The sequence below is a fragment of the Silurus aristotelis genome (assembly GCF_946808225.1).
Source record: "Silurus aristotelis genome assembly, chromosome: 12".
NCBI classification, from domain to species: domain Eukaryota; kingdom Metazoa; phylum Chordata; class Actinopteri; order Siluriformes; family Siluridae; genus Silurus; species Silurus aristotelis.
The window spans coordinates 23,655,208-23,673,022 of record NC_139585.1 but is presented as its reverse complement, the minus strand read 5'-3'; the positions used below and the strand labels follow the sequence as shown (position 1 = coordinate 23,673,022).

The following is a 17,815-nucleotide window of genomic DNA, read 5'->3' as shown; positions in this document are numbered from 1 at the left end:
GCATAAAGAACAGCTGTTTGTAGGAGTAGTCTGCTATGGGAGGTCCTTTTTTTTTTTTTTTTTTTTAAGATGTGATTTCAGTTGGTTTCATTCCGTTAATGTCTTTTAATTAATCCAGACTAATTTTAATTCTTTATATTTAACCCCAGTGTTCTATCATTACAATCGCACTAAAAGCATCTCAGAAAGGCTTTTTTTCCCCCATTCTGCCTGGCATTCAGGGATGGTTCTGATCAGAAAGCGCTAGTCACATTTATTATTCATTTCAAGAGCCTAACATTGCAGTAAATGTGATCCTATGTAATAGAACGTAGTGATAATAATCCTAATCCAGACTGACCACCAATCATAACACCTTTAATGCTATACAAAGGGGCCCGTGAGACAGTGAAGGACACATGTAGTAGGGGGTCAATACCCTTCCTGATGAGTGTGTAAAGCATTTTTACTGCAAATGTGCCTCTTGTACAGTATAAAATTTTTTTAATCTGCAAACCCCATACTTCATTCACATGACTTACTGCAGCTTCCTTTGCGGTTCTTTTCCTTTTTTCCCCACATGTTGCTTTTGGTTTGGCTTCAGCATTGCATGAGACTGAAATAATCCTGATTTCTAAATCCGTGTTTTTTTTTTTTTTTTATTGTATTGATTTGATGGTTCTAAGTGGGTTTTATGTCTTTTGTTGTACATTCATGTCGATGCACAATAATAATGATATTATGCATTTGGACTACATTCTTTGATAATGGGTGAGGATTCCAGTAAGCATCCACAGAGATTTCAGTGAAGATCGTTAGTCTGTTATTTAGTAATGTTTTAGAAAAAAAGGAAAAAACTCTATTTTATGGATTTTTAAACCTTTTTCTGTGAGGGCTACGTAATTTCTGCTGTAACAGAATAATGTATGTAACAGAATGTAATTCAGTCTGTAACAGAAAATTATATTGTCCATAGTGTGCTATAAGTATTATTGTGGAGATTTTATTATTTAGTTTATTAGTTTATTATTTTGTTATGCACCATACAGGCAAATAAGTATTACATTGCAAGAGATATATAACCTATTCACAGAGCATTATAACTATCATAATGACATTTTTTTCATATTTATTGCTATTTAAATCAAAACATTTACTTACTTATCCATATGATTGGTGGGTAAAGCTAACAAATTAGGCTACGCTAATAACTAGAGATCGACCGATATTGGATTTTGCCGAAAGCTAGGTCGGATCTTACTCGCCGATAACCGATTAATCAAACTGTTCAAATGGATACTGAATAAAAAAAACACTTCATGCTAAATAGTATTGAACTTTATTACGAGGAAAAAAAAAAAACACTACTAAACCATGAAAATGTGCAAGGAAATAAATATGAATATATTAATTAATAAATATCATATTATAATGAATAAATTATGAATAACAAATTTAATATAGCGCTCTCCGTGCAGCATGTGGAATCGGTGATTCGCCTCTAGAGGCCGCTCTCGTAATAATTTTTGCCAATAGCCGATAGTTTCAGCAATCCATTATCAGTGCTTCGACCTCTATTAATAACTTAGGGAAATTTTAGTTTAAAATATAACCTTTATTATTACATACAGATATGAAATGATTAAAACAACTTTAATTTTCGACTTTTAAATTAAAATTTTAAAATGTCTTTGGTATTGTTCAGAGGGCCGTTCCAAATGCAGGGGCAGACCATAGTTTGGGGATCCAGTCACCAAGCTGCAACTTCTCGGTCCCTGAGAAGGGCCCTTAACCCCATAGCTGCTCAGTTGTATGAAAGAGATAAACGTAAGCCACTCTGGATACAAGCGTCTGCCAATCCATAGAAGACAAATTTTACATTTAAATAGTTTAAATAGTTTGCATTAGTAACAGTGTATATGCCTGATTCATGTGGTGTTATTGGAATCCTAACCCCATTACAATGTGTGCTGTAGTTCATTTTTGCTTCATATTGTAGTTATATCTGTTAAACCTGCTGTCGGTGTCTCTCCTCCTCATCTCCTGTGTAGAGATTTTATGTAGCCTCCTCGCGGCAGCTAAAGAGGCTGGAGTCGATCAGTAGGTCCCCTATTTACTCGCATTTTTCGGAGACCATCACCGGCACTAGCGTGATCCGTGCTTATGGGCTCAACACCTCGTTCGTGCTCATGAACGATGGGAAAGTGGACGAGAACCAAAAGAGTTACTACCCCGGTATTGTTTCCAACAGGTAGGTCTGGCCTCGCTCCTTCTGCATGCATGATTGTGTGCAGATGTTCGGCGTGAGTCTTGCCAAATTTTCTCTTGACTCGCAGTAATGTTTTTTGGCAAGACCACCAGTGGTGCTTGTCCCACCATTCATATAAAACCCTTCTGTGTTGATGTTTAATGACAGCGGTGTGTTTTGATGGGTTCAGGTGGTTGGGGGTACGGATAGAGTTTATCGGAAACTGCATCGTGCTGTTCGCCGCCCTGTTCGCCGTGATTAGGAAGGACAGCCTGAGCGAAGGGCTGGTGGGGCTCTCCGTCACGTACGCCCTGCAGGTAGTGTAACCAAATAGTCCTCTAAAGAGGGTTTTGTAATAAATTGGAGACGTCCTGAACATATTGCGGACGCACGAGTGTGAGCACCAGAGGTGGAAAGAGTAATAAAACATTTTACTTAACTAGAAGTAACTGTTACTTCAATGAAATCGTACTTAAGTACAAGTTACAAGGGTAAAAATCTACTCAAGTAAAAAGTAGCTCATGTGACAGTTACTCAAAGTAAGATTTACAGAGTCCCTTTTTTTTTTTTTTTACAGTAAGGGGTGTGGGATTCTAGTGTAGTTCAAAAAAGACAATAAGATCTAAATCTCTAACTAGTTGTTTTCAACTAAAGGAACACCTTTACAAATAAAAAAACGGATTCAAATGATGACTTTTTTTTTATGAATACTGAATAAATAAATAAAAACACTCCATGCAAAATAGTATTGTACTTTATTACAAAAAAAACCCCCCACTACCGAACCATGAAAATGTGCTAAAGGAAATAAATATAGCGCTCTCCATGCAGCACATACTCTCACAGCACGTGGAATCAGTGATTCGCCTCTAGAGGCCGCTCTCGTAACGATTTTTGCCAATAGTCAATAGTTACAGCAATCAATTAACTAGTTGTTTTCAACTGAAAGAACACCATTACAAATGAAAGTGCAATAACATTCTATTTAAAATAAAAAACACTTCAATGCTTGATTTAAATCTGATGCGAGTTATGCTCTTTTGCAGAAAAGAAAATTGCATGATTTTAATTAATTTATTAAAAGTAAAGGTAAAAGTACAATTTCTGATTATGAAAACTACTTTAAAAGTATAAGTACACAAAGAAACTACTCATTTACAATTAATTGAGTAAATGCAATCCGTTCTCTTCCACCTCTGGTAAGCACATACATGTTCCTTTATAAACGTGCAGTAGGGTTGCAAATTTCAGGAATTTTCAAGACTGAAAACTTTCCGTGGGAATTAACGTGAATTAAAGGGGAATAAACTGGGAATACACAAAATTGCAGGTTAGCCTATATCAGGGAACTTAAATTGCGGGATCACCCCCTACATGTGCATTTCTCCAAACCATAATCATGTTTTTCACAGAAATAACATAAATATTACATACATTGTGCTGTGTGTAAGCTATAGCGCAACTAAATATATCATTTAAATTATTAAATTATACTAACAATTTAATCAAATATATATATATATGATAAAAATCTGTATCAGTTTGCATGCATGTCACCTTATGACCAAACAAAATGTTTATATTTATGTTTGTATATGATACAGTTTTCATACATTCACCCACATTTCCAATTAATTCCCATAAATTCTTATCAATTACTAGTAAGTTCCCTACTTGGAATATTTCCCAAATTCCCCAGGTGAAGTTCCCATGGAAAGTTTCCGCCCCTTTGCAACCCTAGTGTGCAGCATCATTGTTGACACAAATGTTAAAAAATGTCCAACGCAGTTGTAGAAAGCATTTTTAAAAATATTGTGATATTGTGAAACAGCATGCATTTGTTTCAGACTATTAGAAACGTGTATAAATATTTGAACGTGAAAATATTTTTATTTCACACAGACACTTATTCACATTAGTTCTCAGTGATCAGTTCTGCAACACAGCCTTTCTAACCCGAAGATAATAAACGAATCATACTCAAGACGTTAGTGCTGCAGTGATTTTACAGCTGTGTAAAAACACATCACCGTGACCGATTTTCACGTTCCATATCCAATAGGTCACGATGTCCCTGAACTGGATGGTGAGAATGACCTCTGAGCTTGAAAGCAACATTGTCGCAGTAGAGAGAGTGAAGGAGTACTCCGAGACACCACCTGAGGTCAGTGTTGTCAACACAGCTACTTTTTAGACCTGGATCACGACCGATTCAATGCAATGTATAAATAGCAGACAGTTATATCATTTTATAGAGACCATTCGAGCCTCATACTGATGCCATACGACTGGGCAGGAATAAAAAAAATAATAATTCATTTACAGGAGTGATGATTAGTTCTTCTTTCAGCTTGAAGAAGAAGTAAAACATCACCAGTTTACTTTTTATATATATATATATATATAATTTTAAATAAAATGCCTGCTTGGTTTAATAAAAAAAATAAAAATAAAGAAAAACAAAGAAATATATAAAAATTTGAATAAATCAAATTAATGCAATACATTTTTTAATATATTGATTAAATTGAGTCATTGATTAAATAGGCACAAACTAAATCAATTAAATAAAATGAAATAAATGCAGATATTAAATAATATAGTTCACATTTGTTACACACAACCTAATCTATGTATTCATTCAATTTGTTTGTTCATAAACGAATTAATTCCTCTTATCCTTCATCCATCCATTCACTCAATCGATATGCGGAATTGTCAGGAATTTTTCCTTTTTAAGAGAAATTCTTGAAGCTGTACATAAAACACAAAAGAATCCATATCGCTGAATAAATAGCTATTTTTTTTTTTTCTATAGGCACCGTGGGAGGTGGACAAAAAGCCTCCATCAGACTGGCCTCCTGAGGGCAAAGTGGAGTTTAGTAACTACAGTGTGAGGTATCGAGAGGGACTCGACTTGGTTCTGAAGAACATTTCTCTCCAGGTGAAAGGAGGAGAAAAGGTCAGGAATGAATTCAGGCAGTGCAGATACTCAGTATTGCTTTTGCAGAATTTCTTTTGCTGTGCACTTAATTGTGCGTAGTGACCGCTTTATATCTTTTTTTTTGTGTGTGTGTGTGTGTGTGTGTGTTTGCAGATTGGCATTGTGGGTAGGACTGGAGCGGGGAAGTCCTCCATGACACTGTGTCTGTTCCGGCTCCTGGAGGCGGCAGAAGGGGAAATTACAATCGATGGAGTGAAGATTGCCGAGATCGGCCTGCACGACCTACGATCCAAACTCACCATCATCCCCCAGGTCAAACACTTTCTCTCCCTTACCCACCCGCACGCAAGCTGTTTTTACTTAAACCCAGCTTTGAAAATTTATTGTTGAAGATTTATTGTTATATTAATATTTCTCTCAAGTCAGGTTTTAATGTGTCCGCCAAAAAAAAAAAAAGATTTTGGTGTGATTGCCAAAAATATTTCATACTGGCAAAAAAATTTACGATCCAAAGCAGCTTTCAACTCGCAAAACATCTTGAAATGTTTAACAGTGGCTAATTAGCATGCTTGACTCCAAACACAACTGTAGCTAATTTGCTGCAAATTCACGTCCAGATCGTTAACATATTCCTGTTTGTCTTTTGTTTTCTGCATTCATTCTTGCTCTCGTGACCCTAATTCACTTTTAAAAACACTTTTATTTCAGCTAATTCACCGTCAATCCATGGGAACCACCTGTCCTCATTTGCCCCTCTTTGCTGATTGTAGATTTAGGTATTTAGTACAATAGTAGTGTTGTAAGCACAGATACTGTACGCTACACGCTGCTGTAGATTGATTGCATTTGAATCGATTAGTTATTGATGAATGGATGTATTTTATTAATAAAGTCTTTTTTTTTTTCATATACTACATGAAGTTTTTAGGACTATGGGGTTTTTAGCATTTAAAAAGAAGCAAAGGTACAGAATTTTTTGCCTGAGTAACAATATGTTTTGTATTGAGAATAATGATTTTTAGATAAGAATAAGGAAAATGCCATTTTTTTCATATATATGTTTTGTTATTATTATTTATATGTGCATTTTTATTTTTTTATGATAAAAACACAAAACTATGCTTTGGTGGATGGCATTGCTTTTTGGATTTCTTAGACTTAAATAAAAGGTGTAGACTGTAAATGAGGAATAATTACTACTATTTAATTACTAAATAATAACCCCATTCCTTTTGCAATACAGTAAAACCCTGTTGTACGAGCATAATTCATTAGTGAATATTGCTCGTAGGTCCATTTGCTCGTATGTTCGAACTAGTTTTCCCCATAAGAAATAATGTAAAAGTGATTTAATCAATTCTGAGATCTCATTCGATCGCTTATTTCTGCACTTAAAACGTATTTGTAGCCTATTTTAACAAACAAATACACCGCAAATTACCGTAATGTAAACATAATTTAACACTTACCCATGTGGTAGTGGTTGTTTGCGAGTGTGAGATGCACAGAACTACACCACGCTCATACTTTTCTTTCTTGGTTTCCATGGTAATTCTATTTACTTTTGTTTTCCCAGCACCATCACTGATTTTCTTGGGAGAAATTTTTCAAGATTTCTAGTGAAATAAAAATATAACACAAAAAAAAGTTATGTTTTATGAACGAGCGACACAAGATAAGCGACTGATGCTACCCTCGGCCGAAAGCGGGGACGCGGCAGTGTGGGTTTGCTCGTGCCTTAGAAATTTGTTCGGAGGTCGCTCGCATCTCCGTACAAATTATAATTTTAACTAGTAACTAAAAGTACCTGCAGGTATACAATATAGGATGTCTTTGGATGCGGTAAAAAATGTTGTGTTTTGCGTCACTTGATCTTGGAAACCCAAACCTGTTCCAGCATGGCAATGCGCCTGTGTACAAAGTGAACTCCATGAAGATATGGTTTACATGGTTTGGAGAGGAAGATCTTGAGTCTCCAGCCTTAGAACTCTGATCTCATCCCTACTGAACACCTTTGGGATGAATGTTAACACTGACTGCACCCCCAGGCCTCCTCACCTACATCAGAACCTGCTTTTATGAACACCCTTGTGGCTGATAAACACAAATCTCCACAAACTCTAGAGCAACATCTTCCCAGAAGAGTGGAGGGAATTATAAGAGCAAATTGGGATTAAATGTGGAAAGCGATGCTCAAACCATACTAATGACTAAGGGCAATATAGTACATGAACATTTCCACATTTAGTACCAATCTGCAGTTTTGATAACCTTTCCTCTTCTGGGGAGATGGTTGGGAAGATGGTGTCAGTAAAGTCAGGTACTGATGTAGGTGAGGTGAGGAGGCCTGGGGTGCAGTCAGCATTCCAATTAGTCCTAAAGATGTAGTCCTAAAGAATAACCATATTTAATTCAGAGCTATAAAGAAGGCTGCTAAAAAGAGCTGTAAAAAAGGCTGCTCAAGATCTTCCATTCCAACCCGTGTAAAGCGCATCTTCATGAAGCTGGCTTGGAGCACAGGGACATTGGAAGAAGTTTTAGTCTCCTTTTTCAAGTGAAGGCACAAAATGTAATGCTTCCACATCCGATATATTTTAGTGATGGACAGGTTTGTTGATATTCCTCCATGAAAAAACAAGAAGAACCCACAATTTTTTTCTGCAATAACTGACATAGACAAAAAAAAAAAGTGATGTTTATTAATTGTTAATTCCATATTTAATAAAAATCAGACTTCGCTTTTGATTTTTGATTGAACAGAATATTTTGAATAATTAAACAAATAAAAATGAGATGAGCAAATGTGTTGGTGCCAAAATCCAAATAATTGATTTTTTCCTGCCCGATTTAAATGTGCCCCGCCTAATTTGCTATTTATAGGAACCAGTTCTGTTCTCGGGGACACTGAGGATGAACCTCGACCCTTTTGACAAATACAGCGATGACGAACTGTGGAATGCTCTTAAACATTCTCACCTACATAAGTTTGTCAGCAACCAGCCTTCTAAACTTGAATTGGAATGCTCGGAAGGAGGAGAGAATTTAAGGTACATCAACAGCATGTGACACTGTACCGCATGATGAAATATTATGGTTCAGTTAATAGGTTTCAGTGCTTGACTATAATATCAGAGTTAATCCCTATGAGCTCACATCCACTGTGTTCTGGGTGTGTGCAGTGTGGGACAGAGGCAGCTTGTCTGCTTGGCTCGAGCCTTGCTAAGGAAGACAAGAATCCTCATCCTGGATGAAGCTACAGCTGCTATTGATTTGGAGACAGATGATCTCATCCAATCCACCATTCGCACACAGTTCGAGGACTGCACAGTCTTCACCATCGCTCACAGACTCAACACCATTATGGACTACACAAGGTATGACTGGGCTTGGCCTTTACTACTCTGGGTCAAAAAATCTGGTCCATTAGCACAAAATTCAATTATTGTGACAGTACATACAGACAGATATAGAGAATAGATTTACTGTCCTCTGAAAACAACTCAACCTACACCATTATTGTCAAAATAGCTGGCAACAAATGTGAGTTATTATCTAGCACTGAGCTGCAGATTCACCAGAGCTGCACAGGTTGTTGCTGGGATCCTCTTTTACGCCTCCATAATGACATCACGGAGCTGCTGGATGTTAGACACATGGTGCTTCTCCACCTTCCACTTGAGGAGCCCCACAGGTGTTTAAAATGGATTAGGTCTGGATGCATACTTGGCCACTCCCTCACCTTCAGCTTCATCAGCAAGGCAGTTGTCATCTTGGTGGCGTGTTTGGGATTGTTTTCATGTTGGGAAAACTGCCGTTCAGCCCAGTTTTTGAGGGGAGGGCATCATGTTCTGCTTCAAAATGTCACAGTACATGTTGGAATCCATGTTTCCCTCAATGAACTGCAGCTCCCCAGTACCATGATGCTACCAGCACCATGCTTGACTGTAGGCAAGAGACAATTTTCTTGGTATTGCACACCATCTGAGCCAAACAAGTTCATCTTAGTCTCATCTAACCACAGGTCCAGTATTTCATGCTCTTGAGCAGGTTGTCTTTAGCAAACAGTTTGCAGGCTTTCTTGTGAGCCAGGTTCAGAAGAGGCTTCCTTCTAATACGACGGCCTGCAGACCGACTTGTTGCAGTGTGAGGCGTATGGTCTGAGCACTGGCACGTGAACCTTCAGCTTCTGCAACCTCTAAAACAGTGATGCTACACTTTGTTTTTAGAAGCAGCTTCTGCACCTGACGCACAGCACACGGACTCGATTTCTTTGATGGACCCTTGCGAGGTCTGTTCTGAGTGAAATCCATTTTGGAAAACCTCTGTATGACCCTGGCAACTGCACTGTAACTCAGTTTTAGGGTTTTACTGATCTTCTTATAGCCAAGGCATCTTTGTGGAAAGCAACAATTCTAATCCTCAAATCCTCAGAGAGTCTTTACTATGAGGTGCCATGTTAAACATCCAGTGGTCAGAATGAGAGAATTGTACCTAAAGCACCTAATTTTACACTTAGGGTGTACGCACTTTTGTTGCCAGCTATTTAGACAATAATGGCTGTATTTTGAGTTATTTTTAGAAGACAAGTAAATCTGTACTGCTGTACAAGCTGCACACTGACTACCGTATTTTCCGGACTATAAGCCGATACTTTTTTCCCACGTTTTGAACCCCGCAGCTTAAACAACGATGCGGCTAATTTATGGATTTTTCCTGGGTTTTTCCCGGTCTCACAAACTTCAAGCCAAAAAACTGAGCCCCATAACATTAGACCAATGAAATTTCCGAACAGAAACGAAAATACGCACCTCACCTGTGTTCTGAGCTGCACGGCTTCGGGAGAAAAAACTTCCATCGGGTGATTTTTAAACGCACAACGATGCCAAAAGATAAACTCCCGAGAGAAATAGTTGTGAAAGGAAGGAGGAAGACAGTAAACAATGACTTACTTGGTAGGCTACTGTTTAGATACAAGCCGTTGTAACGCGTTGAGTCTGGGTGAAGGGAGAGCTCGCTAACTCCAGTTACAACAGAAATCATATAAGGACAGACAGGTTTCCAAACTTGTGCTTTTTTATTTTTCTTGGCAACAGCGTTACGGGTTAGTCAAAGAAACTTAGAAATGAGCATCAGAAAATAATAAGGACATATTCCTCGGTTTCCACACATGCAGTAATAGAGGAAAAATGCAGTGTCATGCTATTCCCAAAATACCGCTATGCTCCTAAAGGAAGTGCAACATATTTCACTCGTTACACCGTGTTTCGTCAACGCCTGTGTAAAGTACATTAGTGTAGACACGGCTTATTTATGTTAAAAATAAAAATATTTGTAAAATTCAGTGGGTGGGCTTATATATGGGTGCGCTTTATAGTCCGGAAATTACGGTACTCTAAAATATATCCAAGTGCTATTTTTATAGTATATTAGTATAGTATATTTCCATGCCCCTTGAGAAGATATAATAAAAATGTTATTTATATATACTGTATTAGGGCTTTCAATCGATTCAAATATTTATCTTAATCCTTTTCATGTTTTTAATACTCTAATCAACCTGTCCATGTACAAATATTGACATCTTAAATATTGTCTTATGCAAATGTATGTTTATTATTAGTGAAACATAGAGCATGAAGACAAAATATTCATGTAAATGTATTAAAGTAATAATAGTGTTTTAAATTATGTAGATTATCAGGACACCAAATTGAACTTTTGCTATGTTTCCACACGGACGGCTTTAATTGCTGGATGTGTGCATCATGGCGGATTTTGGTGCTTGATTTGAGATTTGGTGCATCAGTAAAACAAATGATTTAAAAAAAAAAATTTCAATGGACTTTTTTTTTCATCTGAATAAATGTGTTGCATCGAAAGTTTTAAATTAATCTTACTTTCTTTTAAATTCACTTTATATTTATTTATTAATATTTTTGTATAAAAATGGTCAAATAGAAATGCGCTAACACATAAACACGTTTATTTTAACACCTAGCCATCACATTGTCCAACTCACTCAAATGCTTACACTTACCCATTTTCCTGCTTCTAACACATCAATTTTGAGGACAGAATGTTTGCTTGTTGCCGTAGATCACTTGTACACACGAGTGTGTGTATGTATGTATGTGTATATATATTAAGGGTGTAATGGTACACGAAATTCGCTGTTAGGTATGGTCCTGGGTTTTCAAGTCACAGTTCAGTTCACTTTCAGTACGATTGGGGGGAAGAAATGCCAAACATAAAATTGCTTGTAATTTTTATTAATAAAGTTTCAATTTTTAAAAAAAAATTTCAATAAAATGCCTGCCTGGTTAAATAATATATAAAATAATGTTATTAAATTTTATAAAAAAAATATAATTTTAATAAATCAAATTAATGCAATACATGCTTTTATTCTATTGATTAAATTAGGGAATCAATTAAATTGGCACACTAAATTAATAAATAATATTTAATAAAAATACAGGTTATACAGATGTGTGTTTTTGTGTATGTGTGTGTGTTTTACATTTAATATTTAATTTTCTAAAGATATGATGTACTTAACTGTTTTACTTCACTACTATTGTAACATACTTTAACAAACATCTTCATTCCTTCCATCCTTCATTTATTCGGCCCCTCGATTTGTGGAATTGTCAGGATTTTCTCCTTTTAAAAGAAATTCTTGAAGCTGTACATAAAAGGCTAACGAATCTATAGCGCTAGCATTACCGGCTAGCCACTTCCTGGCTAGCGTTTAATGCTAGCTCTATTGATTCTTCAGCGTTTTTGTGCATGCGCAAAACAAATCTTATTTCCGGTACGAAGTGAGGAGCCACAGTCAAACTGCACTAACTCTAGTTTCTTTTTCATACCCCCAGCATTGTTGTGTATGTTTTCAAGTTTAATAATAATTAGAAAATGTGCTTAAAGCGTAAGGTGGAGACTAAACAAACTTGTGGTCCGTCACTAAATACGTTCCTTAGGGAGCTCAGATTTTAACTATGATCTGCATGTAAAAAGGATTGCATTCAGTACACATGTACCGATCTGAAAGCCCTGTAAATATTAAAAAAATGACACTGGTCTGTGGTACTGTCTCCTAAACCACACCAGGATTTACACTGTTATCTCAGAGTGGGTATAATAAATGCAACATAGCATAATTCTGCATAATTTTGTGAAGTGCTTTAAACAAGCAAACCTTCTGTGATTAATTATAAATTGAACTATCACTAAATTCTAAAAACTAAATTTTTATAAACCACAGCCCTTGTAGAAGGCATATTTACACATCATAATGATTGTATTTTTTAATAAATAAATCATTTATACAGTAATGTGTGTTCTCATAGATTATATGGTTTTAAGGGAGCACGTCTTCAGAAAGCAGTTTTGAGAAACTAAAAAAAAAACTAAATAAATGGAATGCACTGGAATGTACAAGATGAAATAAGTGTTACTGTTTAGTATTTTTAATGGTTGCACATCAGATGTACCTGGAACATACATCGAAGTATACACTTTTTAACCATAACATTCAACCCTTTACACATCTTGTTACACATCTCATTACACACACAACTTGGCCTGGTCTCATAAATTAGTGAAAGCACCCTTGTGTTTCCCCGTACTCTCATAAGTTGGTGGTGGTCCTGTAATGTGTGGAGGGTCGACTGTGAACTGGCAGAACCAAATGAGAAAAAATTGGGAGCTCATTTGGCATTTTAGTAGACAGATATTTTTGAACTTTAATAGCTTTTAATCACTTTATTTTTTTTCATTCCCAGAGTTCTGGTGTTGGATAAGGGACAGGTTGCAGAGTTTGACACACCAAGCAAACTTATTTCACAGAAAGGAATCTTCTACGGCATGGCAAAAGACGCAGGGATGGTGTGAGCCTTCGAAGCCGCCGAAACACAACAGTGCCTGAGACAGTGAATGTATCATATTGTTTCGTTACCCAGCTGAACATGTAATCGGTTTTCGCATTATTGTTGTTTTATAAGAACTGCTGTTCTACGGTTCATATGGCCACTGAATTTTCACAATGAAGCAGTCTATTTTTGTACTTTATTATTTAAGTTTTTGTAGGCTTATGCTATAGGGAAAAATGCTGTTGATGTAAAGGTGCCATTCCTCCATGTACAGAACATATTTTATTACCGACGTCGGGTTTTGTTAGTTTTGCAATCAAAAGCAATTATGCCGATTGTTTCTTTTGTTGTTGTTGTTGTTGTTGCTGTCATCGGAGAGTTCCAAAGATGATTTAGTGACCAAAGTTTTTGTGTGACAATCAGATTCAGTACGATGTGCAGTTGTTTGTTTAAAGTGTTTCCAGACTGGATTCATATTTTTGACTGATTACACTTTAGCAGCGAAGCATTAATATCGTGGCCGCCTTTATTTAAATAGTTAAAGGGATCATCTGTTTCTTCCTTTAGCAGCTACGTGTTTATACCTCATACCGTATGAACCAGCCTTGGTCTGTTTGCTCCAGGCCCATTTCGATTCAGAACAAAAAAAACAGCGTTTACTGATTTATGCCGATTAGATTCGAAACAACTTTGTACTCTTAGCAAACACTATGCTGTGAACGTCTGAAAAGTGCATATGGGGTCCATTTTCTCATCAGTAAACAAATATATGTTGGACTATAAGAAAAACACTATGAGAGATTTTAATAAACTTAAGAAGCAAATACTTAGTGATCCAAAATATGTTTTATATTTTATTATGTAATTCACCTTTGTGTAGAAATCATATAATAAATGAAAAGTTCATAATTGTGCTCTTGTGCTTTATTTTATTGATCATCCTTTTTCAAATAACACACACACACACACACACACACACACAAACCAAATGGCCATACACCACCTGCCTATGATTATGGCCTGCTTGTAACACAAAACAGTTCAGAGTTAAAGAGAAATGAACCCCACAAGACCGCTTAAGGTGTGCTGTGGTATCTGGCTCCAAGATTTTAGCGACAGATACTTCACCATCCACAAATTGTAAGGTGGGGTCTCCCTAGATAGGATTTCTTTGTCCAGCACATCCTACAGATGCCACGTCTGCATTTTGGACTCCTTATTATATTTCCTAAACCATTTAATTATTTTTACATTGGGAATACTGTTGCCATGAATGCCAAAGTGCCATCTCTTCCCCTGGTAAGCAGGCCACCTTCTCCCACTGTTCCATGAACCAGTTCTTATGGTCATCTGCACATCTGTAGGTGCTTTCAGGGTTGGACAGGGAGTTGTTTTGACCCCTTCTCTATAATCAGACCAGATTGTACAGCCTTATTTATATTCATATTTCTTTGCTTATTCATAGCCAGATTCATCAGTGAATCTTTGGGCCCAGGACCCTGTTGCTGGTTTAACAGTTCCTTCTCTTTGGTATACAGTGCATCCGGAAAGTATTCACAGCACTTTACTTTTTCCACATTTTTATTATGTTACAACCTTATTACAAAATGGATTCAATTCAATATTGTACTCAAAATTCTACAAACATTTCCCAATAATGACAACATGAAAGAAGTTTGTTTGAAATCTTTCTTTTGGCTTCTCCCATTAGGGGTCGCCACAGCGGATCATTTGTATTCATGAGCCGCATGTTCGATTTGGCACCTTTTTACACTGGATGCCCTTCCTAATGCAACCCTCCCCATTTATCCAGGCTTGGGACCGGGACTAAGAGTGCACTGGCTTGTGCAACCCTAATGGCTGGGGTTGGTTACCTGACCGGGGATCGAACCTGGGCCGCAGCGGTGAGAGTGCTGCATCCTAACCACTAGACCACCAGGGAACAAATCTTTGCAAATGTATTAAAAATAACAAATAAAAAAGAACACTGTTTCCATGTACAGTTTCCACTGATCATCCTGGAGATGTTTCTACAACTTGATTGGAGTCCACCTGTGGTAAATACAGTTGATTAGACATGATTTGGTAAGACACACACCGGTCTTTATAAGGTCCCAAAGTTAACAGTGCATGTCAGAGCATAAACCAAGCCATAACGTCCAAGGGCTTGTCTGTAGACCTCCAAGACAGGATTATATCGAGGCACAGATCTGGGATAGGGTACAGAAAAATTCTGCAGCATTGAAGCTCCTAATGTGCACAGTGGCTGTTATCATCCATAAATGTTTTTTAAAAAGTTTCGAACAACCAGGACTCTTCCTAGAGCAGGAAACTGAGCAATTGCGGGAAAAGGACCTTAGTCAGGGAGGTGACCAGGAACCTGATGGTCACTCTGAAAGAGCTCCAGCGTTTCTCTGTGTAGAGAGGATGAGAACCTTCCAGGAGAGCAACCATCTTCGCAGCACTCCACCAATCAGGCCTGAATGGTAGTGTGGCCAGATGGAAATCACTCCTCAGTAAAAGGCACATGACAACCTGCCTGGGCTTTGCCAAAAGGCACCTGAAGGGCTCTCAGACCATGAGAAACAAAGATTGAACTCTGTGTCCAGAATGGCAAGCGTTATGTCTGGAGGAATCCATGCACCGCTCATCATCTGGTCATACCATCCCTACATTAAAGCATGGTGGTGGCAGCATCATGCTGTGGGGATGTTTTTTCAATGGCAGGAACTGGGAGACTAGTCAGGATCGAGGGAAAGATGAATGCAGCAATGTTGTTTATGTAGTTGTATGACATTTGTTCCTCAGTTACCTTAAATGCCTTTAAAATTCTGATGCCGAACAGGTAGAATCATAATAATGTCCGTAGTGAAGATGTTGCTGACTGTATGTGTTCAAAACCAAAGCTGAAACTGGAGGTACGCTGTATACGTGACAAAGCAGCTTTGATTCTTTTTACCGCACTACCGTTCTGTCTTCACGTAATTGAGTCGGAGAGAGTGTTGATTTCATCTGTCAAATGCGAAATTAAATTAATTGCAGTGAATGGCATGCACCACAAAAATCCTTACGAGTACACCGTTTGCTATTTTTTACCTCTCAAAGCCATGAAAGAGCTCTGAATGATAATTCAGCCCAATGCCATGTAATTCCTTGTGGGTCCCAAACATTGGCAAGTCTGCAAGCATAAACTAGAACCCTCTAGACAAGACACCTCATGTTCTGTGGTTTAGAGTTGGGATAATTTAGGTCTGCTTGTTTCTCTTAGCTTCATAAAAACTTGCTGTTCCATGCCATCATCTTTTTTGACAGATGATGGACACAAAAGGATCAATAGACCCAAATTGCCAGGATGTAAAAAGCCAAACCACATGAAACACATGCGTTTGGCTACTGCTTTGGTCCCACACATATCACTGCAAGCAGCTGGCAGTGTCAGGCGAACAGGGGGAAGGTATTAAGAAGTTGTGACAAAGCAAGATTTCTCAGAACGAAACAAAGCAGACGTTTGTTATCTGAACAGCATTCCAATGTCTATACAAACATGAGCCGGTGGACTTTTCAGAACAGGTTTCAATGAAGCCTGGCATGTGATGGTGTTTTTTTTTGCACCCGAACCTTCTAAAACATGAAACTGCCGGGGGCTGTCCGTGTAGCTGCGAATTACGTGATGAAACCATGCTGAGAAAGTGGGTACAGTCTACGTGCTATAAACATGTACACTAAACTCTTGGTGCAACAACATTCGATTTCAACATTTATATGCTATTTGGTAGCACACTGTTCTGATTTAGGACCCCACACATAATACTGAGAAAGTTGGACACACATTTCCTCCTAGTGCTGTGTGGCAGGCTAACTTTCACATCCCGATGCCCTCCCCTTGTGCTTCGAAAGGAATTCAAACCAATCTCATTCACCTCAAACAGACACTCTTGACCAGTCCTACCCGTTCTCATAGTTATATTTTACAATGCAGTGGAAACAGATCCAATACTCTCCTATTCTTTCTCTCTGAGCACTCACAGAAAAAAATAAAAAATAAATCAGATACTCTGACAGGTTTTCTGGGGTCCTGTAGGGTTTTTGTCATAGTGCAGAAACTGTTATTCTTCCTCCTAAACCCTGTTAAGAAGAAACTTCATGCATATGTGCATTGTGATTCCCGAAGCATGTACTGAATTAGTGCAGTGTGCAGCTGAAGATTTCTGGGTAACACCTATGGTGACTCTACATGACACATGTTTGAGTTCTTCCAAACATTGCCCCAAAGCTCTGGAATAGTAAACCAGTGGAACTTAGGGTCACAAACTTGATCTTAATTCAGTATATACTATATGTACAGTTAGGAAAATAAGTATTTGAACACCCTGCTATTTTGCAAGTTCTCCCACTTAGAAATAATGGGGGGGTCTGAAATTATCATCGTAGGTGCATGTCTACTGTGAGAGACATAATCTAAAAAAAAAAAATCCAGAAATCACAATATATGATTTTTAAACTATTTATTTGTATGATACAGCTGCAAATAAGTATTTAAACACCTGTCTATCAGCTAGAATTCTGACCCCCAAAGACCTGTTAGTCTGCCTTAAAAATGTCCACCTCCACTACATTTATTATCCTAAATTAGATGCACCTGTTTGAGGTCGTTAGCTGCATAAAAACACCTGTCCACCCTGTACAATCAGTAAGAATCCAACTACTAACATGGCCAAGACCAAAGAGCTGTCCAAAGACACTAGAGACAAAATTGTACACCTCCACAAGGCT

General features: G+C 37.6%; 1 protein-coding gene across 4 annotated transcripts in view; it reads left to right on the top strand.

The window, feature by feature from the left end:
* abcc3 (ATP-binding cassette, sub-family C (CFTR/MRP), member 3) overlaps positions 1-13,951 on the top strand; it is a 62,075-nt gene extending 48,124 nt beyond the window's left edge. For all 4 annotated transcript variants that reach the window (XM_083556889.1, XM_083556890.1, XM_083556888.1 and 1 more), the window contains exons 24-31: positions 2,031-2,230; positions 2,418-2,544; positions 4,290-4,391; positions 5,046-5,189; positions 5,325-5,483; positions 8,052-8,218; positions 8,351-8,545; positions 12,956-13,951. In XM_083556889.1, the coding sequence (XP_083413015.1) occupies positions 2,031-2,230; positions 2,418-2,544; positions 4,290-4,391; positions 5,046-5,189; positions 5,325-5,483; positions 8,052-8,218; positions 8,351-8,545; positions 12,956-13,064 (1,203 nt within the window). In that variant the 3' untranslated portion in view covers positions 13,065-13,951. The remainder of the gene's footprint in view (positions 1-2,030; positions 2,231-2,417; positions 2,545-4,289; positions 4,392-5,045; positions 5,190-5,324; positions 5,484-8,051; positions 8,219-8,350; positions 8,546-12,955) is intronic.
* The last annotated feature ends 3,864 nt before the right edge of the window (positions 13,952-17,815 follow it).